This window comes from Schistocerca gregaria, chromosome 1, assembly GCF_023897955.1.
Source record: "Schistocerca gregaria isolate iqSchGreg1 chromosome 1, iqSchGreg1.2, whole genome shotgun sequence".
Taxonomy (NCBI): domain Eukaryota; kingdom Metazoa; phylum Arthropoda; class Insecta; order Orthoptera; family Acrididae; genus Schistocerca; species Schistocerca gregaria.
The window spans coordinates 352,397,645-352,423,877 of NC_064920.1; the positions used below are offsets into that span (position 1 = coordinate 352,397,645).

The 26,233-nt window shown below is 36.9% G+C and overlaps 1 protein-coding gene across 2 annotated transcripts in view; it reads right to left on the reverse strand.

Annotated features, from left to right (window-relative positions):
- LOC126345439 (centrosomal protein of 131 kDa) overlaps positions 1-26,233 on the reverse strand; it is a 122,571-nt gene that overhangs the window by 5,694 nt on the left and 90,644 nt on the right. For both annotated transcript variants that reach the window (XM_050002103.1, XM_050002102.1), the window contains 3 exons: positions 22,681-22,906; positions 22,381-22,604; positions 19,945-20,116 (listed from right to left, as the gene is read on the reverse strand). In XM_050002103.1, coding sequence (XP_049858060.1) covers positions 19,945-20,116; positions 22,381-22,604; positions 22,681-22,906 — 622 coding nt within the window. The remainder of the gene's footprint in view (positions 1-19,944; positions 20,117-22,380; positions 22,605-22,680; positions 22,907-26,233) is intronic.

Sequence of the window (26,233 nt, forward strand, 5' to 3'; positions counted from 1 at the left end):
CGCACTGCCTTATTGTCAAACTATGAACAAAAATTCTTTTCGCATGCACATAACATCTGTTCCAAAGATTCTCAGATGAGGCAAGTTGCCTGCTAGTCATCCATATTACAGACTGTTCTTGAACAGCTGTGAAGGATTTGTTTTCACTTGTGAATAAATTTTCATAAAATAATGTGAATCTGCCCTTTGTTCTTCTGTTCAACAAAAATGACAGCCAGTGTTGATGACTACAAAATACAAGTGGATAAACTTGAAGCATCTGAAGACTGGGCCAATAACCTGTTAAGTTTATTTATTTCAAGCTGACAATAAAAGCTTTACTAATCATGGTTGCTTAGTACAATTTCTGTTTTTACCAGTCCAAAGATTCTATTGCACTTGCAGAACAAAGATATGAAAAGTTACATTACACAAACATGACAATGCACTTCATATGTTTACTTTCAGTGTTCACATGACATATGTCTATCAATCACTTCTTTGAAATGATGCCACCATAGCAGAGAAGTTTTCAATTGGGACCAGCCCCTGGAAGCAATGCGCCAGAAAAGACTTATAAATGCTGTATTGACAATAGTCATGGAAGACCAACAGGATCTCATATCACCTATAGAAATCGAGAAGGGATATGAAGATTTATGACATCTGTTGATGATGTCAGACCGAGATGACTGGAGAGTAGTGTCAAATATTTAACCCAGCCAGAAAGAACTACCATCAAAATTTCAACAAGAGATATTTGTTGGTCATTGGCATGAATCACTATAAGGATGACCACCATGGAAGAATTAAGTCAATAACCCCAGATATATGCTGCAACTGTCATACAGAGTCCAAAGTTAATCATGCAACAGATACAGGCATATGAAGAACAGAGGAGAAAACATCAGTATTTTTCCACTGTAGACATCTTGACCATGTTGTGAGCTACTGTACACAAAGATGAGTGTTCAGGAATTGTTAAACAAAAGACAACATAAAACAGGGCAATTCTGTTTATGCCAAGAAACTGCAGATAAGTACAGACAATGTATGGGATGAAGCTCATCACTGCATCCTGGTTGAGGTAGCTCTTCAACAAAACATAGTTACTCACAACCATCATACGAAGATCCTAAATACTTTTCCAGCCACCAAAGTCAGGAAAGCTAACTGAGGCATTAATCTACAGAAGAGAGGCTACTGCAGATGAAAATCCTCCTTGGATGACAGTTACCAAGATACTGCATCAGGAAATCACAATATCATGTTGTTGATGTGGTCTTCAGTCCTGAGAGTGGTTTGATGCAGCTCTCCATGCTACCCTATCCTGAGTAAGGCTCTTATCTCCAAATAATTACTGCAACCTACATCCTTCTGAATCTCTTTAGTTTATTCATCTCTTGGTCTTCCTCTACAATTTTTACCCTCCACACTGCCCTCCAATGCTAAATTTGTGATCTCTTAATGCCTCAGAACATGTCCTACCAACTGCTCCCTTCTTCTTGTCAAGTTATGCCACAAACTCCTCTTCTCCCTAATTCTGTTCAATACCTCCTCATTAATTATGTGATCTACCCATCTAATCTTCAGCATTCTTCTGTAGCACCACTATTTCAAAAGCTTCTATTCTCTTCTTGTCCAAACTATTTATCATCCATCTTTCACTACCATACATGGCTACACTCCATATAAATACTTTCAGAAACGACTTCCTGCACTTAAATCTATACTCGATGTTAACAAATTTCCCTTCTTCAGGAACGCTTTCCTTGCTACTGCCAGTCTACGTTTTATGTCCTCTCTACTTTGATCATCATTAGTTATTTTACTCCCCAAACAGCAAAACTCCTTTACTACTTTAAGTGTCTCATTTCCTAATCTAATTTCCTCACCGTCACCCGACTTAATTCGACTACACTCCATTATCCTCATTTTGCTTTTGTTGAGTTTCATCTTATATCCTCCTTTCAAGACACTGTCCATTCCGTTCAACTGCTCTTCCAAGTCCTTTGCTGTCACTGACAGAAATACAATGTCATCGGTGAACCTCAAGGTTTTTATTTCATCTAAATGGATTTTAATACTTACTCCAAATTTTTCTTTTGTTTCCTTTACTGCTTGCTCAATATGCAGATTGAATAGCATCAGGGAGAGGCTACAACCCTGTCTGACTCCCTTCCCAACCACTGCTTCCATTGTGTGCCCCTCAACTCTTATAACTGCCATCTGGTTTCTGTACAAATTGTAAGTACCCTTTTGCTCCCTGTATTTTACCCCTGCGACCCTTAGAATTTGAAAGAGAGTATTCGAGTCAACATTGTCAAACACTTTCTCTAAGTCTGTAAATGCTAGAAACGTAGGTTTGCCTTTCCTTAATCTTTCTTCTAAGATAAGTTGTAAGGTCCATATTGCCTCACGTGTTCCAGTATTTCTACGGAATGCAAACTGATCTTCCCCAAGGTTGGCTTCTACCAGTTCTTCCATTTGTTTGTAAGGAATTCATGTTAGTATTTTGCACCTGTGACTTATTAAAATGATAGTTTGGTAATTTTCACATCTGTCAACAACTGCTTCCTTTGGGATTGGAATTATTATATTCTTCTTGAAGTCTGAGGGTATTTCACCTGTCTGATACATTTTGCTCACCAGATGGTAGAGTTCTGTCAGGACTGGCTGTCCCAAGGCCGTCAGTAGTTCTAATGGAATGTTGTCTACTGCCTGGGCCTTGTTTCGACTCAGGTCTTACAGTGCTCTGTCAAACTCTTCATGCAGTATCGTATCTCCGATTTCATCTTCATCTACCTTCTCTTCCATTTCCATAATATTGTCCATAAGTACATCACCCTTGTATGGACCCTCTATATACTCCTTCCACCTTTCTGCTTTCCCTTCTTTGCTTATAACTGGGTTTCCATCTGAGCTCTTGATATTCATTCGAGTGGTTCTCTTTTCTCCAAAGGCCTCTTTAATTTTCCTGTAGGCAGTATCTATCTTATCCCTAGTCATCTAGCCTCCCCTGCTTAGCCATTTTGCACTTCCTGTCAGTCTCATTTTTGAGACGTTTGTATTCCTTTTTGCCTGATTCATTTACTGCATTTTTATATTTTCTCCTTTCATCAATTAAATTCAATATTTCTTCTGTTACCCAAAGATTTCTACTAGCCCTTGTTTTTTTTTTTACCTACTTGATCCTCTGCTGCCTTCACTACTTCATCCCTCAGATCTACCCATTCTTCTTCTACTGTATTTCTTTCCCATATTGCTGTTAATTGTTCCCTTATGCTCTCCCTGAAACTCTGTACAACCTCTGGTTTAGTCAGTTTATTCAGCTCCCATCTCCTTAAATTCCCACCTTTTCGCAGTTTCTTCAGTTTTAATCTACAGCTCTTAACCAATAGGTTGTGGTCAGAGTCCACATCTGCCCTTGGGAATGTCTTTCAATTTAAAACCTGGTTCCTAAATCTATGTCATACCATTATATAATCTATCTGATACCTTCTAGTATCTGCAGGGTTCTTCCACGTATACAACCTTCTTTTATGATTCTTGAACCAAGTGTTATCTATGATTAATTTATGCTCTTTGCAAAATTCTACCAGGCGGCTTCCTCTTTCATTTCTTACCCCAATCCATATTCACCTACAGTACTGCATTTCCTTCTCTCCCTTTTCCTGCTATCGAATCCCAGTGACCCATGACTATTAAATTTTCGTCTCCCTTCACTATCTGGATAATTTCTTCTATCTCATCATACATTTCATCAGTTTCTTCATCATCTGCAGAGCTAGTTGGGATATAAACTTGTACTACAGTAGTTGGTGTAGCCTTCGTGTGTATCTTGGCCACAATAATGCGTTCACTATTCTGTTTGTAGTAGCTTACCTGCACTATTATTTTTTTATTCATTATTAAACCTACTTCTGCATTACCCCTATTTGATTTTGTATTTATAACCCTGTATTCACCCGACCAAAAGTCTTGTTCCTCCTGCCACCGAACTTCACTAATTCCCACTATATCTAACTTCAACCTATCCATTTCCCTTTTTAAATTTTATAACCTACTTGCCCGATTAAGGGATCTGACATTTCACACTCAGATCCGTAGAATTCCAGTTTTCTTTCTCCTGATAATGACGTCCTCTTGAGTAGTCCCCGCCCAGAGATCCAAATGGGGGACTATTTTACCTCCGAAGTATTTTACCCAAGAGGATGCCATCATTGTTTAACCATACAGTAAAGCTGCATGCCCTTGGAAAAAACTACGGCTGTAGTTTCCCCTTGCTTTCAGCTGTTGTACAGCAAGGCTATTTTGGTTAGTATTGCAGGGCCAGATCAGTCAATCATCCAGACTGTTGCCCCTGCAACTACTGAAAAGGCTGCTGCCCCTCTTCAGGAACCACACATTTGTCTGGCCTCTCAACAGATAAGCCTCCATCTGTATCGCTGAGGCACGCAAGCCTCCCCACCAACGGCAAGGTCCATGGTTCATGGGGTGGAATGACATCATATCAATGACTAAACTGTCTGTTATATCTAGGAATGATGCAATAAATATATTACCAATCTACGGTTTATTGACACAACACTGAGAAGAATAATTCTGTCACCAAGTGCCAAGTTGTAGATGAACAGTTTTTGAAAAATTATATAAATTGATGGTGGTTATACCAATGTCCACAAAGTACAAGTGAAATACAAAATTCCAGTGGAAATCATAAGTCTGTTGACATTTATTTATTTTATTTTTATTTATTTATTTCGTGTTCCGGTGATCCATGTTGTGAATACATCACAGGATATGGAACGTGTCAGTTTTACAAACTTTTTATGGTATTTTGTAAGTATTGCTATTATTCATATTAAAATTATATGGCTTAGATTAACATTACAAATTAAAATCACAAAAAAATAAATGTTACAAAGTTAAGTATTACAGACTCTATACACGTACATACAGAAAATATACTACTGAAAACTTAAGATGTTTACAAGTAATAGATATACAGGATCACAAATGAAGAGTGGGAAATGTATCTGAGACTTATCCATACAGGTACTAGGATACTATTCATCATAGTTCAGGAACTCTTCTATAGTATAAAATGACCCTTGCAATAGAAACTGCCTTAAGCTTTTCTTAAACGAGAACTCATTATCTACTAAACACTTTATTTGTGAAGGGAGAGCATTAAAAATCTTACAACCACTGAAGTGGACCCCCTTCTGCACCTTACTCAGGTTTGCATGCTCATAGTGGATATCATCTTTTCGTCTAGTATCATGATTATGATAAACACTATTAGGTTTGAAGAGGGGCTTTTTTTCCCTTATGAAACACATCAAGGAGAATATATATTCTGCAATGGATGTGAAGATTTGAAGTTCTTTAAAAATATTTCTGCATGCATGGTGGGCTCCACTCATGATTCTTATGGCTCTTTTCTGTGCAGATAGCACTTTCCTAGCAAGTGGCTGATTTCCCCAGAATATGATTCCATATGCCATAATGGCATGAAAATAACCATAATAAGCTGATTTACTGATTTCCATATTTCTGTAAGAGCAGATAATGTGTAAAGCATAAGTTGCCGAATTCAGCCTTTTGCAGAGATCCAAGATGTGGTTTGACCAGTTTAGTTTGCTATCTATATGTAAGCCAAGGTACTTTGTACTATCGACATTAGCTATCTGCATGTCACCTAGTTTTTGTTCTTGTTCATCTTCTTTAGAGAGTGTCTGAAACTGGACATAGTTTGTTTTACTGTGATTAATAGAAAGACCATTTACATTAAACCAGTTCACAATATCACTAAAAACCTTATTAGCTGTCACCTCAAGTTCATCCACTGAGTTATCAACCAGTAGCGTAGTGTCATCAGCAAAGATGGTGAATTTACAAAAATCAGTACATAAAGAAAGATCATTAATAAAAATAATAAAAAGTAGGGGGCCCAGAATGGAGCCTTGAGGCACTCCACAGGTGATTGTTCCCCATTCCGATGATGTTGATGCACCTTCTTGACTATCCAGTACAACTTTCTGTTTTCTGTTTGAAAGATTAGAATGGAGCCACTTCCCTGCTGCCCCACTTATGCCTAGATATGAAGCTTTATGCAAAAGTATTTGGTGACTGGCGCAGTCAAACGCTTTTGAGAGGTCATTGGCAGCAAATTGGCAGCAAATGCAAATATTGCATCTTCTGTTGATAACCCCTTCTGAAATCCAAACTGACTTTTACTGATGATCTTATATTCAATGAGGTGATTAACAATCCTGGCATGCATTAGTTTCTCTAAAACCTTAGAAAAACTCGTCAGTAGTGAGATTGGCCGATAGTTAGCAGTATCTGCCTTATCTCCCTTTTTATACAGAGGTTTCACAACTGCATACTTAAGTCTTTCGGGCACTATTCCTTGCTTAAGTGACATATCAAAAATGTGGCAAAAGATTCTACTTAAGTGGCCGCAGCAGTATTTTAATAATTTGCTAAATATGTTGTCAACTCCAGTGGAGTTTTTACTTTTCAGGGATCTAATGATTCTTTCAATTTCTGGAATAGTGACTGTTGTTATTTTGATTTATGGTACTGTGCCAGGTACGCTGGCTTGCAGAAAACTAATGGCTTGATTTATGGAGCCTTGCGATCCAATTTGTTCTGTTACTGTTAAAAAATGTTTGTTGAACAACAATATGATCCTGATTTTTTATTTGAATATTTTCACTGTGAACTGCACTTTTCCCTGTTTCCTTCTTTACAAAATTCCAAATAGTTTTTCTTTATTGTTTAAGTTATCAATTTCTGCCTTTAAGAACATGTTCTTTGATGCCTGTATGGTTTTGTTAAGAATTTTACTGTACAATTTGTAATGCTTAATCTTATGTGAATCATCTGATGTCTTGGCTCCTGCATAAAGCTCCCTTTTTGTTCTACAGGAAATTTTGATGCCCTTAGTAACCCAAGGCCTGTGATCTGATTTATACAGATTTTCTCTAATTAACTTTTTAGGAAATGTTTCTTCAAAAATACTTGTAATCTCGTTGATAAATATATTAAATTTGGAGTTTACATCAATAGCAGCATACACAGAAGACCAGTCCATGTGCTGTAGTTTATGTTTAAAGTTTTCCATGTTGTGTGTGTTTGGAATCCTAATGTTTTTCCAAATGAAATTTACTCTCCTTTGTACATTTACTTGGTTTATGGTGAGGAACTGTCCATCATGATCAGATAGGCCATTTGTAACATTTTTTTACACTTAAATTATTATATGCATCTTTATCTATAAATATATTATCTATTAATGTACTATATATTATCTATTAATGTAGTATTAATGTACTGGCTGTTACTCTAGTTGGACTGTTTACCACTGACACTAAATTGTAAGAGCACATCAGGTGTTCAAGATCTGTTCTATTTCTGTTAAAAAGTCCACATTAAAGTCACCCATTACAATGACTGATTTAGTTTTTCTAGACAGGCGGGACAAGAGTGATTCAATATTTCCCATAAAAACGTTCAGATATCCAGCAGGAGCCCTGTAAATTGACAGCACAATAACTGTTGCACTGTCTGTTGTATCGCAATACCACACACCTCAAAGTGCTGTTCCACACAATATTTGCTTAAATCTAGAGATTTATACACTACATTATTCCTAATAAATATTGCGACACCGCCATTTCCATTACTAGATCTACAATAGTGGGCAGCTAAACAAAAGTTTTCAATCTGTACCATGTTGATTCCGTCTGTGATATGATGTTCAGAGAAACACAATATATCAGGTTCACTTCCACACTCTTCATCACTTAGGTGAATTAGCAGTTGGTCTATTTTATTTTTCAGACCTCTTATATTTTGATGAAATACAGACAAAGTTTGAGACTTGCTCACCTTTACATTTGTATATTTGTTTGTGGTATTTTTTCTCAGTAGACTAGTTAGTTCTGCTTGTGGCGCTGGAGTCCCATGTTTAATACACGAGAGAGATGTTTCACATGATTTTGACTGTTTTTCTCTCGTGTCACTCAACATAAAAAACGCTGAGTTACCTTTCTGTTTCGTGTAGGACTAGCTGCTGCTTCCGCTGTGTGTGGTTCAGCTGCTAGTTCTCGTACTGAAGGCACTGCTATTTCGGATGATGCTGCTGTTTCAGTTGATGATGATGTCGGTTCCACAAAATGGGATAGGTGGTTTGGCCATAAAAAGTTTTTGCAATTAAACATGCTACACTCATTTGCATTTTCAGCATGTTTCACGCTGTATTTGTCTTTGGGTACAATGTTTTCCTCACTGATGTTTGGTTCTCTATAACTGAGTGGTATTATGGGCCCACTTAGTGATTTTTCTTTCATTACAGTCTCTAATATGAAATTTGTGATTTCTCTCCTCCCAAGATTGTTTAGGTGAAACCCGTTTCGTGTATAAAACTTTCTGTGAAATTCGCTTCCTTTAATTATCGTAATATTTGCCAATTTTGAGCACAGTTTGTAGATCTGCGAATTTACGCTGGTTACTTCTGTGTTTACACATGACCAGTTTGTAAGATCATGTCTGAAAGGCACATCCACTAAAAACACTTTCTTCGATACAATGCACGGTAATTTGGCTTTTAAAGTTTTTATTAGATGTTGGCTGTTGTTGCAAGCAACATCGTTTGTTCCTGTTGCAATTACCACAATGTCAGAGGTGCAAGTTTTGGGGGTGTTTTGGTTAACGTTTTTGAGTACGAAACTTGCATTGGCTTGAGGGTAAACGTAGCCTAAACATTCAATCTGAGCGTTTTCATTTGAAAGTTTAGATAAATTGCGTCCTTGGCTGTCACCTAAGATAACAGCCTTCAGCTTTTGGCCATACGATTTTTGTTTTTCATCAGATTTCGTGTTTACTTCCGCTTTGTTTTGGGAAGTACTAATAAGTAACTTTGGGTTTGTGGGCGGTGGTTGCGACATTTTTGGTTGAATATTAGTTTTAGATGACAATAGACATGGTTGCACTTTACCGTTTGGGGTGGTACACATATTTTTCCTGTAATTCTTATTTGCAGCACTAGAATCATGGTCCTGGTTTACAGTAACATGCTTTTTATGACTGGGATTCCTAGCCATACGTGGATAACACGAACACAATACACTGTCTTTGCGCCCATCACTTTCACTTTCGGGCAGTTTCTTCTCTACTTGTACGCATTTTTCCATGTGGTCTTCGTATTCCGAACGTGTTGCAGCCAGATCTTGTTTCAGCACACTAATTTCCTTCTTCTGCGCCGCCAAAATAACTTCGAGACTGCTTACTTGTAAGCACTCAGCAGATAATTTTACCGTCACTATTTTGTGATTCTTCAGGAGTTCTTCGTGCTTACAACGTAATGCAGCTAGCTCTTCTTTCACTGTATTGAATTCCTTTTCCTGTAGTGTTAGGGAGTCCTTTAATTTATTTTCTGCTAGACGCTCAACACACGTTCGGCATTGCCACTGGTCTCCATCGTTTATGAGTTTAAGGTTTATTTTCACGCACTTATCGTGATACCAACACTTGCATTCTGTGCATAGGATACCTTTCACTACCTTTCTGGAGCACATATTACAAACAGAGCGATCACATAACAACGAAACTGAGAGACGATCTTTTTCACTACCTTTACTCGGCGCCATCTTCCTTTTGATTGAATCTGACGACCTCTAAACAACACCCATTATCACCCAATGGGGCAGATAATATGGCACTTAAATCATCCACATTGCTATTCACTGACTTATATCTGTACAGTACACTCTCACTTTTACAGGCTCTACAGCTACTTCAAACTCCATAGTTCCACATGATATTGGAGACACTACTTCTATGTTACTCTCCTTAACATCCAAACTACACTTAATGAACGTTGAAGTCCAAGTACCAGTAAAGCATTTGGATTCTAACTCCAGAGTGCAGATGAATCAACATCGAACAGCAGCTCCACCGTAATGTAGCACTTCTATGATGTAGTGTAGAAACATAGCACCTTGGGACCTGGCTTGTAGATTTCAGTGGAAGCATTACATAAGGTTCCATAGTTAATGGAACTGGCAGCTGGGGTCACTGTATATTCTGGGCAGCCAACCGCTGAGTGTTATGAGTGTTATAGGTGGCCAATTGCTACTTTGACCCATACCAAACCCTACAATGTTTGTCCAGAGTCACCTACAAGGTTAAAAATGGTAATCCTACAGTGAGGGGACAAAAGTGCAGAAAGGTCTTCCACATTCTTCAAATGAATTCCTATCATAGTCCTGAGGTTCAGATCAATGATAGGGACTTCCAATACAATAAGCATGAAGACCTGCACAATGACCACTTTGTCTCAGTGGAACTAAGTTCATTTGTAAATCACACTGATCATGAGAATATAACAATATAAGCAGCACCAGCACAACTGACTATATCCAGAAACAGGAAGCTATAGCCCACTGCTGTTCTGCCAGGAGAGCGAGCAAGTTCACATGCTGTGCATCATCCACCATGGCATAGTGGTTGTAGTATCGGAATGCACCGAGCTATTGCTTGTTGCACTGTTCAATGCAAACAGTTGCATAAATTTAAATATCAAGAGCAAACCTACGAGCTTTACTCAGACTCAGGGCCTGTATCTTTCATTCTAGCTGGTGGGATGTGGAATCCCAAATCAATTCATATTAATCAAATTAATTTATAATTCTGATTTGTGGAAGGTCCCAGGACTTTTTTTATGGAACACGGGACTTTACTAGAACAACAAAAAATTGCTCTTTGTACTATGAGACTTAACACCTGAGGTCATCAGTCCCCTAGACTTAGAACTACTTAAACCTAATTAACCTAAGGACAGCACACATACATCCATGCCCAAGGCAAGATTTGAACTTGCGACCATAACAGCAGCACGGTTCCAGACTGAAGCACCTAGAATCCCTCGGTCACAATGGCCGGCTTACTAAAACATTCTGGGTATATATAAATTGGAACAGTCTCTGCCGAGGCAGGTAGTTCAGCTCCATCTGTACTTCCATGCTTCCAGTGTAAAGTGTTACTCCTTGATGATGATCCAGCTCTTGTAACTAGTACTCAATTCTAGGTTCTGTGTAAGGATATGTGGGTTTCCTTATTCAATTCAACGGACGGGATCCTGGGGTTACAAGAGCACTCCTTTCTGTGATGCATGACATATTTTTTGTAACAGCTGTCACTAGAGTGTTGAGTAAATCTGTGACACTCTCACTCTGAAACTTCTGGGATGTATTATTCAACTCACATTTGGACATTCCTGTTTGTTCTCTTAGCCCTTTTGGTAAGCATGCTTCAGCCTTTAGCTCTTGCAGCACAAAAAGGCCACACTGTTCCCTGTGTGGGGACTGTCTGGTTTGGAACCTAATCTCCATTTTTGAAAGATCAGTCTTTTCCTTGATCATGACACAAATGGAAATGGGCTCCATATACTCATACATTTGCAAGCACAAGTGGGACTTGCACTTGCTAATGGCTGGGTTTGCACAGAGGCACTCATCATTACTGCTGCAATTTTCAGTACTGTGAACTGTGTGAGAGCTGTATTGCTTCATACTGCTTCCTTGCTTTGGCGTAGAGTATATGTTTTCTCACCTTCATTTGTTGAATCTTCTTCTCCTGTATAAAGAGTGGCCATTGTTTGTTCCAGGCTTTATTGTCATCTAAACTGCTATCATCTTTTTCTAAGGAAATAGATGGACCACCAGTTTCTTGAACTACATTGCTTCACCTCTGACGTTGTTTAGTCATTGAATCCCAATATTGTGTGACTTAACTTTTGGCACTTGTAATAACTCATTGGATTTTATAGATTAATTTCACAATAAACGTTATGAAGAGGAGCAGGTTGACAAAGCACTCATAGAACACTTTTATACAACTAAATCAAAAAATAATATTTATAAGCCTATATGACTAATTATCTGCAGAGTTGTTAAGGAGATTGCTCTTTAATCAACATTTGAAAACATTCCTACTATCTGTCAGACATTTTATTTCCATGGATAGATTGTCTCCGAGTTTTATAGCTGCATACTTCACCCCATTCTGTACCAAAGTTAAATTCATTAAAGGATAATACAGATCATTCTTCCTTCTAGTGATGTACTTGTGAGTATCTCTAATAACAAATTTCATAACTGACTAAATGTTCTTTGAGGCTATGATTAATATTACCAGATGCTTAAAGAGATGCATGCATGATGGATATGAGTGAACTCCAGACATAATTCCAATTTCTTTCTTTGGCACAATGAATATTTTTTGCCTAAGCAAGAAGTTATCCCAGAATATTGTCCCAGAAGGCACCAATTAATGAAAATATGCAAAATATGTTGACTTATAGAATTCTATATCCTCAAAGTCGGCAAGTATTCTTATGACAAAAGTAAAAAGTAGTAAACTCTGTCGACAGGCCCTGGTGGACTCAGCGGTACTGACCAGCCGTCGTGTCTTCCTCAGCCCACAGGCATCATTGGATGTAGATAAGGAGGGGCATGTAGTCAGCACACTGCCCTCCCGGCCGTATGTCAGTTTCCAAGACCAGAGCCTCTACTTCTTAATCAAGTAGCTCCTCAGTTTGCCTCGCAAGGGCTGAGTGCACCCCACTTGCCAACAGTGCTCAGCAGACTGGACGGTCACCCATCCAAGTGCTAGCCCAGCCCAACAGTGGTTAACTTCGATGATCTGATGGAAACTAAAGTTACCACTGTGGCAAGGTCTTTGGCTATGGCTAAAGGAGCCAAATCTAGGTGTTGTATCAGGTCTGCTACATGGTTTTTCCAATTAAAGTTTTCATTAATATGCAACAAAAGAACTTACAATTTTTTACTGTGTTTATTATTTCTTGTTGGTATGTTAGTTTTATAGGAGCTGGAATGTTTCTGACAGTACAAAGCGGGTGAACTGTGTTTCCAGTAGACCAAAGCTAATCCATATGTACAAAACCATTCACAACTTTCACAAAAACATAATTTACTATTTTCTCTGGTGATGATTCTTTACTCATCTTCATAATGATACTTGTATCTTCTGCAAACAGGCCTAATTCTGCCACCTGATTAAAATGAAATGGCAGCTCATTAACACAAAGCAAGAACAGTATTGGACCAATCATCAAACTGTGAGAGACTTTCATTCTAAATTTCACTCCATGCACACGATTTGGCATCCTTCTTTGTATTACTCGATATGGCAACTTTTTGCATTCTATTTCTTAAGTAAGAACTAAACCAGGCGTTTGCTGAGCTACTTATTTCAGTGGTGTTAAACCTGTCCTGTGTGCCACAGTGCCTTGGTTCATCACAAATGAGCATCTAGGGCTCTGTGCATTTCATTTATTTATTTTATTTATTTATTTATTTCATGTTTCGTAGATCCAGTTAGTGAGTCAATCACAAGGATATGGAACGTGTCATTTCATTGTTAGTGGCAAAAAAGGCAATGGTGGGAAATTTCATTTCTGGTGGCAACCTGTGTGGTCTCAGAGGAATGGATGCAGTCATAAATTCAAAGTTACCTACATCACGTGTTACACTTAGCACCAATAGTTATTGCTGTGCTTTCAACCAGTTTTTATTATATTGTGACTTTGTTATAAAGCTGATAAAGGCAAAAAGTTTTTAAATTTGTCAAGTGGAAGTAAAAAGTGGGAACAAGGATAGTGGTAAAGAAGATAGGAAACACAAGTACAGAAACTACAATAAAACCAGTAGCTACTAGAGTTTGGTTTCACATGCACTGTTGCAAACAGTGAAGAGAATCAACAATGTGTTTTTTGTTTGAAAGTACTTTCTGTTGAATGTATGCCACCTAGAAAATTAAAGCACCATTTAGAAAGTGTTCATAAGAATGATGTGATCAAACCAAAAGAATATTTTCCTAGAAAACTGAATCAAAGGAAAGAACAAAAATCATCATTTTCTAAGCAGGTGAAAATCTCAGATAAAGTGCTTCTACTTCTTGCAAAGTAGCTTGCCAAGTAGGAAAACATAAGAAAGCCAGTACAATTGCAGAAGAACTAATTTTACTGTGTGCTATTGACATGGTGTCTGCCATACTTGGTGAGTCCATGGCAACACGGTTTATGCACATTCCTTTGTCTGTCACAAAAAAAATTATAGAAAAAATTAGAGGGAGATATTTTGGTTTGCAGCTAGATGGGTCTATCGACAGCAAAAGAGATGCTCATTTAATTTGCTATGTGTGATATGAAAAAAGTAATGAAATGGTGGAAGATCTTTTTTATAAGGAAATAAATTTGTTCAAACTGGTGGACAACTTCATGACAGACACTCAAATTAACTGGCCTCACTATGTTGGTATGTGTACTGATGGTGTGTGATCCATATCGGGATGTTATAGTGGTCTACAAGCACTCATCCATGACAAAGCTCCTGATATTATGCGGACACATTGCATTATCTATAGAGAAGTACTTACTTCATGATATTTGAGTGTTGACCTGAACTAAGTACTTAAAACTGTCATAAATGTGGTGAACATTATTAAAATTTATCTTCAGAAAACTATATTTTTAGACAAATGTGTCATGATGTGGGGGCTAAACTTACATCTCCCTTATTTTATAGCATAATTCATTGGTTTTTCTGAGGAAATATTTTATTGCACATTTCTTAACTTAGGTGAGAAGTCTGCTCTTACCTGGAAGGAGAAAATCATATGAGTGCTAAGTACTTTCTATACACTGACTTCCTTTTAAAGGTCCACTTATATGATATACTTGAGAAGTTATATTCACTGAATAAGTCTTTCCCAGGTAATGAAACTCATTTCATACAGCTTATCGACTATTCTTTCGGCCTTCAAAAAGAAGCTTCTTCTTTGCAAGAGAAAAATGACAACAGAGGAAAAATGGACTACTTTACATGGTTCCAGGATTTTATAAACAACAATCAGATATGCCTTACTGCAGATATTTTTCTATAATTGAAAGACATTGATCTGAACTTCATGTTCATTTAAAAAAATAGTTTTCCTGAAAACTGTGGTAGGTTTCAATGGGTTCAAAATCCCATCACTAATAATTCTTCTTCTGAGGTCAATACTGCAGAATAGGATGTGTTGATAGAGCTTTCATCAGATTCTTCACTAAAAGCAAAGTTGCCATAAATGACATTGCCAACATTTTGGTATTCAGTATGAAAAGAGCTTGCAAGCTTGAACAAGAAATCACTGAAGGTATGAATTATTTTTTCAACTACCTATCTTTGCAAGAGTCAGTTTTAGACAGTGGCTGTCATTAAAACCAAGTACACATCAAGGCTTTGTGTGGAGGATGAAATGAAGGTGCCAAGATTTGGGAAGTTGGGTAACCAGAAGCAAGCTCAGATGTTGCACTGAGGTTCAATTTTTACAAAGTGTCTCACTGGGGAGCCATAGAAATAACAAAGTTGTTCAGGGAGCCCTAAACTCAAAAAGATTGAAAATCATGGACTTAATCCACAAAAACGTGACTTCTCTAAAACACTGATGTACAAAACTTAAGGAAGAAAGTAAATTTCACATATTATGTCAGTGCCAAGAATCATAGCTAAGCGAAACATGGACCATACATAGAAAGAACTGCTACAGTACAGAACAAGAAGCTAACTGAAAGACATACCCAATGAGATGAACAGAAATGCCACTTTAATTACACTGAAGTCACCATGATTTATGTTGATCCCCTGGACATTACAAAAGGCAGGGCATAGTTCTTACAGAGTGTGTGATCACCATGCATGCTCTGCAATATTTTCCAATACTGCACAAAGGTAAATATTTTCCTAACGCCCTTGTCTTTTTCACCTTTTAGCTGTCATTTTTAAATTTTGCGTTTCCTAACTGTGTCAGAAGGGCAGAAATCTTCACCTCCTGTTCCTTGATTTTTTCCTGTCTTTCTGTCATAACCTACAATTCCATGGAAGAACTGCATTGGTAATTCCATTCTCTTTCCCACTGCAGCTGCCCTAATGAAACTATAACCTAGAGTTTTCACAAAACTCTTACCTTTTTAATTAATCTGCAGCAATATCTACCCCTTACCATACGTGGCTGGTTGATTGTAATGTTTGATACAATGAAACAAATGAAAAGGAAATTTTTTGTGTGGTTCTCGCATACAAATGTAGGCATAAAATTATGATTGTAGGCACAATAAGATCTTATACTTTTACACTGTTTTACCTTATTTCACAGGACACTAACACCTACACTAATGTAATTAGTGTTATGTTTATAACAACAAGAAACATTTAAAGGTAGCTTTTAATCTCTTATTTAAGTAACTATTTATGAGAAAAGAATTAATATATTCATCAGACACTGGAGAATTTAAGACATTCAGATACGGGAGAATTAAAGACATTAGATTTTTTAAAATTTCACATTTACCCTCCTCATAATGCTTTAAATTACAGTGACAATATCCTTCTCCCATATACTCATATCCATAATGTTTTTAGAAACTATAACACCCTTACTGTAATTCAGAATACAGTTGTATGAACTGCAGTTGTTGGATATTCACCGTGTGCTTTTCTTTTGGGGAATGGATAATCTATCAGTGTGTAGAAACTATAACACCCTTACTGTAATTCAGAATACTGTACAGTTGTATGAACTGCAGTTGTTGGATATTCACCGTGTGCTTTTCTTTTGGGGAATGGATAATCTATCAGTGTGTAGAAGTTTCTTCAATGCAGATGTTTCACTGATTTGAGTGGTCTGATCATATATTGTAAGCCCTTATAAAACATACTTTCTCAAAACTTCTCTCTTTTCTTTTGAAAAAATTAAAATATTTTGACATAATAAATGTATCCTGTTTGTTGTTTTTGCTCTTTGCTTATTCAAAAAGGGGAGGGAATCTACTCTTCCTGTTTGTCATTACTAGTTGTTGGTTGTTAATACTGAACATCATATCATATGAGTCCCTCCCAGTAGTCTTCCACTTTTTATTCTTTTTAATCACTAAGTTCTTCACTTAATATTACTACAACTTCAGTACCTGATTTTTTCACCATCAGTCTATTTTCACAATGACTATACAGTAGGGATTTGCTGTGGAGGAAAGTATTGGTGTGTGTGTGTGTGTGTGTGTGTGTGTGTGTGTGTGTGTGTGTGTGTGTGTGTGTGTGTCCTGCAGCTATGAGAAGAATAATAGCACAATAGCAAAAATCTAATGAGATTACCAGGATCTTATGTGCACTAATGCACACAACATTCTTCTGGAGGACATACTCATTTGTATGTAGAACATGTGAAGCATTAAAACCATCATCTTAACTTTTATCCACTTTTTATTAATCCAGAATTTTTTGGACTGACAAAGTATGTCATTTTACATTTATATGTGCATATACCATTACATTTTATAGTGTTCCTTTCAGTGAAGTTCTGCAGCAATGTTCACTTCTAATTATTTAATATGGTTAATTGTTTCTGTTTGATATTTCAATGAATCAGAAAGAAATAAATACTTTCCCTTCATGGTGCATAGTGCTCCGAATCAGATTTCATGTTGTTGCATGGCACTGGTATGCAATTTCAGCTTTGTCTATTTTCATTTTTATCAGTTTCTGGGAAAAATTTTGTAATTAATTCATTACAAAATCTAATAAAATCATTACATGACACACTGCTTCTCAAACTACATGATTTCTATTGCTGCTTAATGTCACAATAGTATGATTGTTAATTAGTGGAATATCCGTTTTAAAATAAAATATTTTGCTTCATTTTCAGTTGTATTCATTATAAGAAACATCTCATTAATAAATGAACTTATATGCACTGCCTGACAAAGTAACTGAAGCAAGCAGAACACAGTGTCAGACACCATTGTAACTTTGTACATGTACACAGCAAATGGACATGTAAATGATTAGAGTTACAATACCCTGTGACAGGCAGATCAGCCACCACAGTGCGTTAGTGTTGTTTGTGTTTAGCATTGTTACCAGGCCTTGTAGAATACATAAGGGATGGCAACAGAGTAAGATACTGAATGATCGCTGTGAAGGACATGGAGATGTCGCATACTTGTGTAGAGACCACGTCTGCAGCATATCACAGAGTTTCAAAGGGGCCTCATGGTGGATCTCCATTTGAGCAGTTGGACTAATTGTGTAATATCCACATTTTTGGGGCATTTGGATGTGACAGTGGCCCGATACTGGACTACACGGGAACATAAATATGCAGATTTGTTGTCAATATTCCAGTCAACCATATTTGAACATCACAATGAGAGGTTTGCTATATTGTGCACCAAGCATATCATTACATCTTCATATCTGCATGTGCCTTCTGAGAACAAGTATTTTGTGTCATCCCACATTTTAGTTGAAAACTAACAGCAGTGTAATTTGAGAATTATTGTTCCATGTGTAGGCTGCCATTAACACCACAACACAAAATGGTGTGTTTATAGTGGTGTCATGACTGGGAAGCGTGGACAGTTGATGAATGGCATCACATTGTGTTTATTGAAGAATCACAGTTCTAAACTACTCTGGATGGCCATCAGAGGTTAGTATGGGGTCATCCTGGGGAAAGGTCCCATTCTTCCAATGTTTTTGGAAAGAACAATGGTGTGGGGAGCCACCGAGTATGACCTGACTGGTAGTGACTGAGGAAACTCTGATGGCACAGTGGTACATCACTGACATCCCATATCTGCATGTGTTACCTATCATGTGAAATTGTTATGGTGTCATTGTATAATGGGACAATGTAAATGGTCTGTGTGAGGCACCCCTGTGGCTATCAAGATTCCCAGATCTGCCTGATAGAACATGTGTAGAGCCAGCTCAGCTCAGACAGCAATTCTATCCTGGTGCCAATACGCAAGTTATCAAGGACCAGTTACAACAGTTGTAGACCAGCAAGCCTCAGGAAAGGGTAAAATAGCTTTGTGACACCATTGTCAACCAAATCGGTGCATCCAATCAGACTAGAGCAGGTGCAGGTTCACATTGACAGGTGGGCTCATACTTCCAAGTTTTTTGTAAATCTGACTTGTTTTTGTAATCACTGAAATAACATCACATACCTTCTCAACTCTTGAAGTTTCATTTCATTTCCTCTTCCCTTTCTTGGGCTTCACTATTTTTGTTTAGATAGCACAATTCCCACACCACCTCAGTGAGTAATTTAGTTCTTACAAAATTACACTACTGCAGCTTGATAAGAGTTTGCTGTCAGATATTAGGATGATAACAACTGAAGATTTGATGCAGTCACATGAGTAAAGTCATTTGAGCTTATATCTTTCCTACCATCCAAAACAGAACATCACCAAATGATTATTAACAGAATGAACATCCAACCCCAGTCCCCTCCCACAAGTAACTTCTTTCCTGTAAGAACACAACTGGCTAAGAGCTTCTTGAAAATTCATAGTTTGATTAGTTGTGCACACAGCACGTATAATTCTGTTTACCTGAATACATGGACCTTTTAAAATGAGCACACCACCATTTGACTGTATTGTTGTTTATTTAATTCCAACCCAGGTTTCAACCTTTTATGCCATGTTCAAGTGACTGAGTTTATCTCATTAAGAAACATTTCATAACATCAATCTCAAAATAGGCCATAAATTAAGAAAAATATAATTATAAATATTGAATAATTAATAAATAATTTTATAAATACTATATAATTATAAATATTATATAATCAAATAATTATAAATATAATTATAATAATTATAAATCAAGAAAAATATATTTTTTTAATTTATGGCCAGTTTTGAGTTTGATGTTCTGCAGTATATGTTAATGACATAAACTCAGTCACTTGAAAATGGCTTAAAAGGCTGAAACCTGAGTCGTAATTAAATAAACAACAATGCAATCAAATGGTGGTGTATTTATTTAAAAATTATTGTATAACTGTTGCTCAACAACATCAAAAACATTTGCTTACCTTTTGAGATTCTGAAAGCTCTTTTTGCAGTTGTCTGATGCTTGTGTTAAGGTGGGCAAGCTCACCTTCTCTCTCATTAAGCTTCTCTTTTATATCATCATACTTACTTCTCAGAGTTGAAATCACAGTTTCAAGTTCTCTAACATCAGCTTCATACTGCTCCTTAAGTCTCCTAAAATTTAAGATGACATTTCCTTAGGAAACAGCACTTATTCCACTTCACATAGCACAACCACTATTTTGTAATCATTCTTTCCAGTTCTCTCCAACAATAAAAACTGGATAAAATATTTCTCATGCAATGTAACTAATATAGAAAGTAGGAGAGAGGTGCTGGCATACTGGTGCTTTCAGCTGGATTGTGATGCATACCTGGGGAGTCCTGTGAGTAAGAGCATTGTCCATGCAGACAAGTGTCAAGTGGTAAAGTCTAAGTCCTGGTCCAGCACACAGTTTTAATCTGTAGAGCCTGTAGGGAACTTTCATTTGGTTATGTATCTCACAGAGTAGACTGCTTTCATCCTGTTGCAGTCAACTTCTATTTAAAGCAAGCATGTAGTGCTCTTGGACATTTAATTTGATTTGTTTGCTGAAGCTCTGTATTGTGTTAGTGTTTTGCATACATGTCAGCTGCATTCATCCTTTGTCTATTACATGCTTCACTAAACTGGTGGATGATTTGATACAAACTTGATTTTCAGATTGCTAGGTTGTTCTCAACTGAAGCCAGAAGAACTTGTATTCTGACTGACAGAAATGGAAAAAAATTGAGTTAAGTTTCTATGTATGCCCCCCCCCCCCCCCCCCCTGCCCTCACAATGGTGCCTTTTGCACGCACTTCTCTCTCTCTCTCCCTCTCTTTCATATATACAGTAAGCACTTTTCACCAACAATTGTCATTTATAAGAAGGGTCCTAACATGCATTTCCAATATGTGTTGTGGTATAAAATGGAAGAATGAGATGATATTTGTGCTCTTTATCCACACATGTATTGGAATCTGTAACTCTTTGATTTTATAGGATATTTCAGGTTTTCTTTGTTGTGCACAGTTTTGGCAGAAATGTGATGTGAAACAGACAGTATTGGTGGGAACAATATGAAATAGACAGTCTCAATGACAGAGCTATTCTACATGGAGCTAATGTGTTTTTATAATACTGCAGAAGACAGAAGTATCTATTCTTAATAGATCACTGTGAGTAAATATTAGTGAATACAATTGTCTCAAAGTTTAGAAACTTTATTTCTTTCAGTAATCATTGGAAGCCACTTGAATAACATGATAATTCACCAATTAATGTTTCTTTGTATCAGAAATAGGATCCAAAATCAGCATCATATCCCACAGAAGACAATAAGTGCACCAAAGAAATAGAGAGATAAGTAATATTTTATAACTCTAGATGTGGATGAGGGATTAGATGCAACTTACAAAAAATAAATGATAAATATCTGTTTTGAAGACAGGTCATTGAACATCAAGCACTGAAGAGCTAATTACATTACATAAAAAATGACATATTAAAAAAAATTCAAAACAGTTATCAATAAGATAGCCTATAGATTATCACATGTCTTAAACTTTCATAAACAGAAAATATCACACCACTAACTCAACAAGAAGGAGCAGGAATTGCAGATGATACATAGACAAAAAATTGGTTTGCAGAGTTAAGTAGTATGCAATCTGTTAAATGAACTGCACCTTCTGATTCCTATCAACAGTCAGACTGGTTCCTTACAAATGTTATTCTGTAGTTTTACTACCATGCCTAGTCACTGATTAAAATACTGGAGTGACTCCTTATGGCTTGAATCAAATACAATGCAAGAAATACTCTGAAATGTAGCTTTATCGGTGAGAATATGCAATTTTTGAAAATATAACTAGATAGATAAAAAATCTAGCCACCAAATGGTGGCAGGAGAAAATACATACAAAGATTAAAGAAATGTGCAAGCTTTTCAAGACAGTGGGTCCTTCATCTGGCACAAAGATTAAAATGGAAGGAAGAGGGATGAAGGAAAAGGACTTGTAAGGTTTAGGAAATGGAGGGATTTACAGAAAAATTCCCCAGAACACCATCTCTGGAAAGACTTACCAATCAATGTTTCTTTCTCTTCCTGTCCAGTAAGCCTCCCTTGACCAGGTTGGTGGGTGACTTTTCCAAACTCTCCCGATTTCCTAAACCTTGGCAGTACCTTTCCTTCACACCTTTCTTGCCCCTTCAACCCTTCAGCCAGAAGGAGCCATTGGCTCTGAAAGCTTGCACATTTCTTTAACATTTATATGTATTTTCCCGTGCTGCTACTTGGTGAGTAGATTTTTTTAATCTCTTCAATTATAATACATTCTTAAATGGAAATGAAATACAACAGACAAAGCTCTAGAAAGTTTAATGAACGTTTACATAGTTATTTAAAGTAACATACAATGCCTTTGCTTCTGCTGCTTTTTCAGTTTCTGATTTCATTCTTTCACAGTCTTCTTCCAGTTTTTCAATTGCTTTTTCAATTTCTCTATCTCGGTTTCTCTTATATTCTTCTCTTATCTCTGTTTCCTTTTCCAGAAGATACAATTTCTGCGTCTTTTCACAGTCATGCATCCATGCAGCCTTCTGCATTTCCAATGTTTCTCTCACTATTTGCAGTTCTGTCTGGAAATTTGAGGACGAGTGTTATAATTTGGCAAAGAAAAGGTTACATATTGAAAATTATAGTTTTACTGCCAACCTGATGCTTTATTTCTAGCTGTTTTACAGATTCACTCCATTTGCATTCTAGCTGCTTTATTTCTTCCAGTTTTTCTGAATTTAGGCTCTCTTTAAGCTTTCTCAACTCGTCCATATGTTTCTTTCTTTCTTTGGTAAAACATTCCTTCTCCATGGAAAACTCTGCAAGTAATTTGTTTCTTTGTTGTTGTTGCAATTCTTCCAGCTCTTCAAGTTGTTTTTCATACCTACCAAAAAAGCATTAATTATGCAATAAAAGTTTAGGTGACAATACACTGCACTCAAGACAATTTACTCATCGGAAGTCATCAATTATTTTAACATTGCCACTATAGAGTGTACAAGTCTCTCACACTGGTGTGTATGTGTGTGTGTGTGTGTGTGTGTGTGTGTGTGTGTGTGTGTGTGTGTGTAAAGGTTAGGGGGAGTACACATGCTTGTGCAAAGCTGTAGCTGCCAATGCCATTTTTCATAGAGATTCCAACCATGCCAATAATGCTAGCATAGGCTATCTGCAACAAAGTGTATTAATTACTCTCACAATGAATATTTCACCATGTTTCACCATGTAGTGAAATATGTGGTATACTGAAACTTCCTGGCTGATTAGGACTGTGCTCCAGACTGTGACACACACCTAGAAAACTTTCATAGGCTGTAGCTAAGCCTTCTCTCTGCAATTTCCTTTCTTCCATCAATTTGAATCCAGTTAAGGAGGAAAGAGAGCTTCCATGAAGTCTGGAAAGTAGAAGAAAAGTACTGGCATTTGATGAAGCTGTGAGAGTAGGTTGTGAGTCATCTCAGAATAGCTTACTTAGGATGAGCATTGCCTGTAAAAGGTTCTGGTATGACACTGTTTTAATCTACCACAAAGTTTCAATTTGTATCACATTCTGTTATTTTTTATTACAATCATGGATTAAACATTCCAAAGAGCACTTTTCTTAATTAGACATGAAAACTGTCTCTAGCTACACACAAGTTGCCCAGATTTTCCTGTTCACATCAAGAGGAAAGAAATATTTTGGATCTCTATGTTATATCACACACATGATGAGTGTTTTGATGAATATGGAAATTATTAATTCCCTTGTTTTTTTAGTTAATGGCTATGCAAATATTCTGTAAAGTCTCCAGATCAATCCATGCTAATTTGTGTGATGTTCAAAAAGCAAGAAGTCTTCATGAAAAGATACTCATTACAGATTTAGATATCTGTTGGACAACTACCATCAGTTCAGTAAATTCTTCCCTAAAGAGGTTACTACACAAAAGTAAGTTGTTATTCAGGGCTGCATATGAGTATAAGATAGGATGATATTCACTTTCAATCATAAAACAGCTAGGGGAAAAAAGACCAAAAAGCTTCAGAGACTTAGAAATGGTTTCTCATAACAGACATATCAAAGAGACTGTTTCATGAGCTGTTATGTTTACATAATTTCCAATAACTGGTTTTATGTAATTTGGTTATCTATCATTTGATCTATTCTGTTACTGGCTACAAGGTTCACTCTTTATCATGTGCTTAAATTGAAGTCTTCAGGAATAGTGTTAAATAAAAGCTGTACTTTTATCTAAAGATCTAATTCTTTATGAATATAACTGTTCAGTAGCAAAACTGTGAGACTGACATCACACATCAACCACTTTTCTGATAGTCAGTGGTATTCAATATTATTCCTTAAAAAGAAACACTTACCAGTTTTTTGAAAGATACTGGTAAAACTATTCTCAGACACATCTGGTGGTGCTGTCAACCCTTAGTGGTAACAATCCAGTGACACTGAATCAAAATGAGCACCTATAATGTTTTAATGGGTCTTAGCAGGTTCTTTAACACATAAACCTCTCACATTTCGTGTGACAAATTTTTAACTCTTCAAAAATAACCAACTGTAAACTTTTTATCTGCGTGAGTCAGTTTACATTGTCAGCCATTTTTAGTTTCCTTTTGCTGTGAAGAATTTGAGCATTTCTCACTTCCTTGATATAGATTACGAGCTCATTAAAAGACAGTAGATTTTTGGGCTGAAAACTTAATAGAACAATAGAGTAAGAAACAGATGAATATAATTCTTCCCAAATATGGTGGGATGTTGCTGCATTGGAGACAAAAACATTCTGTAAATTGATTCTGACAAACAGAATCGGAGAAAAGTGTAAACTGCATAGTATGATATGCTGTTATTGTCTCTAGCAACTCTCCACCCTAATCTATCCTTTGTATGCCGCTTCATCTCCATATTTCAACCTGCTTAACTGTTCTCCCCTCCTACCGTATTTCCCTCCAATGCTAAACTGATGATTCCTTGATGGCTCAGAATGTGCGTTATCAACTGATCCCTTCTTTTAGCCTAATTATGCCACAAATTTATTTTTATTTCTGTTCACTACCTCCTAAGCTTCAGCATTTCTCTGCAGCACTACATTTCCCTTCTTGTTTGAACTGCTAATCATCCACATTCTGCTTCCATAAAAGGCTACATTCAAGTTAAATGCCTTCAGAAAAGACATCCTTACACTTAAATTTGTATTTAAAGTTAACATAGTTATCCTTTTCAGAAACACTTCTATTGCCATTGCCATTCTACGTTTTATATCCTCTCTATTGTTGCCATCATATGTTATTTTACTGCCCAAATAGTGAAAAATTGTCTACTACTTTTAGTGGATCATTTCCTAATGTAAGTCTTTCAGCTTCACCTGATATAATTAGTCTACATTCCATTCCCCTCATTTTTCTTTTGTTAGTGTTCATCTCATATTCTCCTTTCAAGACACTGTCTATTCCATTCAGCAGAACTCAGTTTTTACTTTTTCTGAACTATAATTCCTTCTCCAAATTTTTCTTCCTATACAGATTAAAAAACATTGGGAATAAGCTACAACCCTGTCCCTCTCCCTTCTCAGCTACTGCTTCCCTTCATGCCCTTCAACTCTTTATAACTGCCATCTGGTTTCTGTACAAGTTGTAAATAACCTTTTACTCTCTGTATTTTACCTCTGCTACCTTCAGAAATTTGAGTGTATTCCAGTTGTTACTGTCAAAAGTTTTCTCCTCTGCAAATGCTATAAATGTAGGACTGATTTTCCTTAACATATCTTCTAAGATAACTTAGGGTCACAGTATTGGCTTGTTTGTTCTAACCTTTCTCTGTAACCCAAAGTGATGCTTCCCGAGGTCAAATTCTAGCAGCTTTTCCATTCTCCTGCAAATAATGTGTGTCAGTATTTTGCAGACATCTCTTATTAAGCTGATAGTTCAGTAATGTTCATACTTGTTACCACCTGCTTTCTTTGGAATCCTTACATTTTTCTTGAAGTCTGAGGCTATTGCCCCTGCCTTATATACCCCGTGCACCATGTGGGGAAAATTTTTGTCATGGCTGGTTCTCCAAAGGATATCAGCAGTTCTGAGGAAATGGTGGCTACTCCAGGGGTTTGTTTCAACTTAGGTCTTTCAGTGCTCTGTCATATTCTTCTTGCAGTATATCTTCCCTGCCTTCTTTGTCTATTTCTTCTTCCATTTCTGTACATTGCCTTCAAGTTCA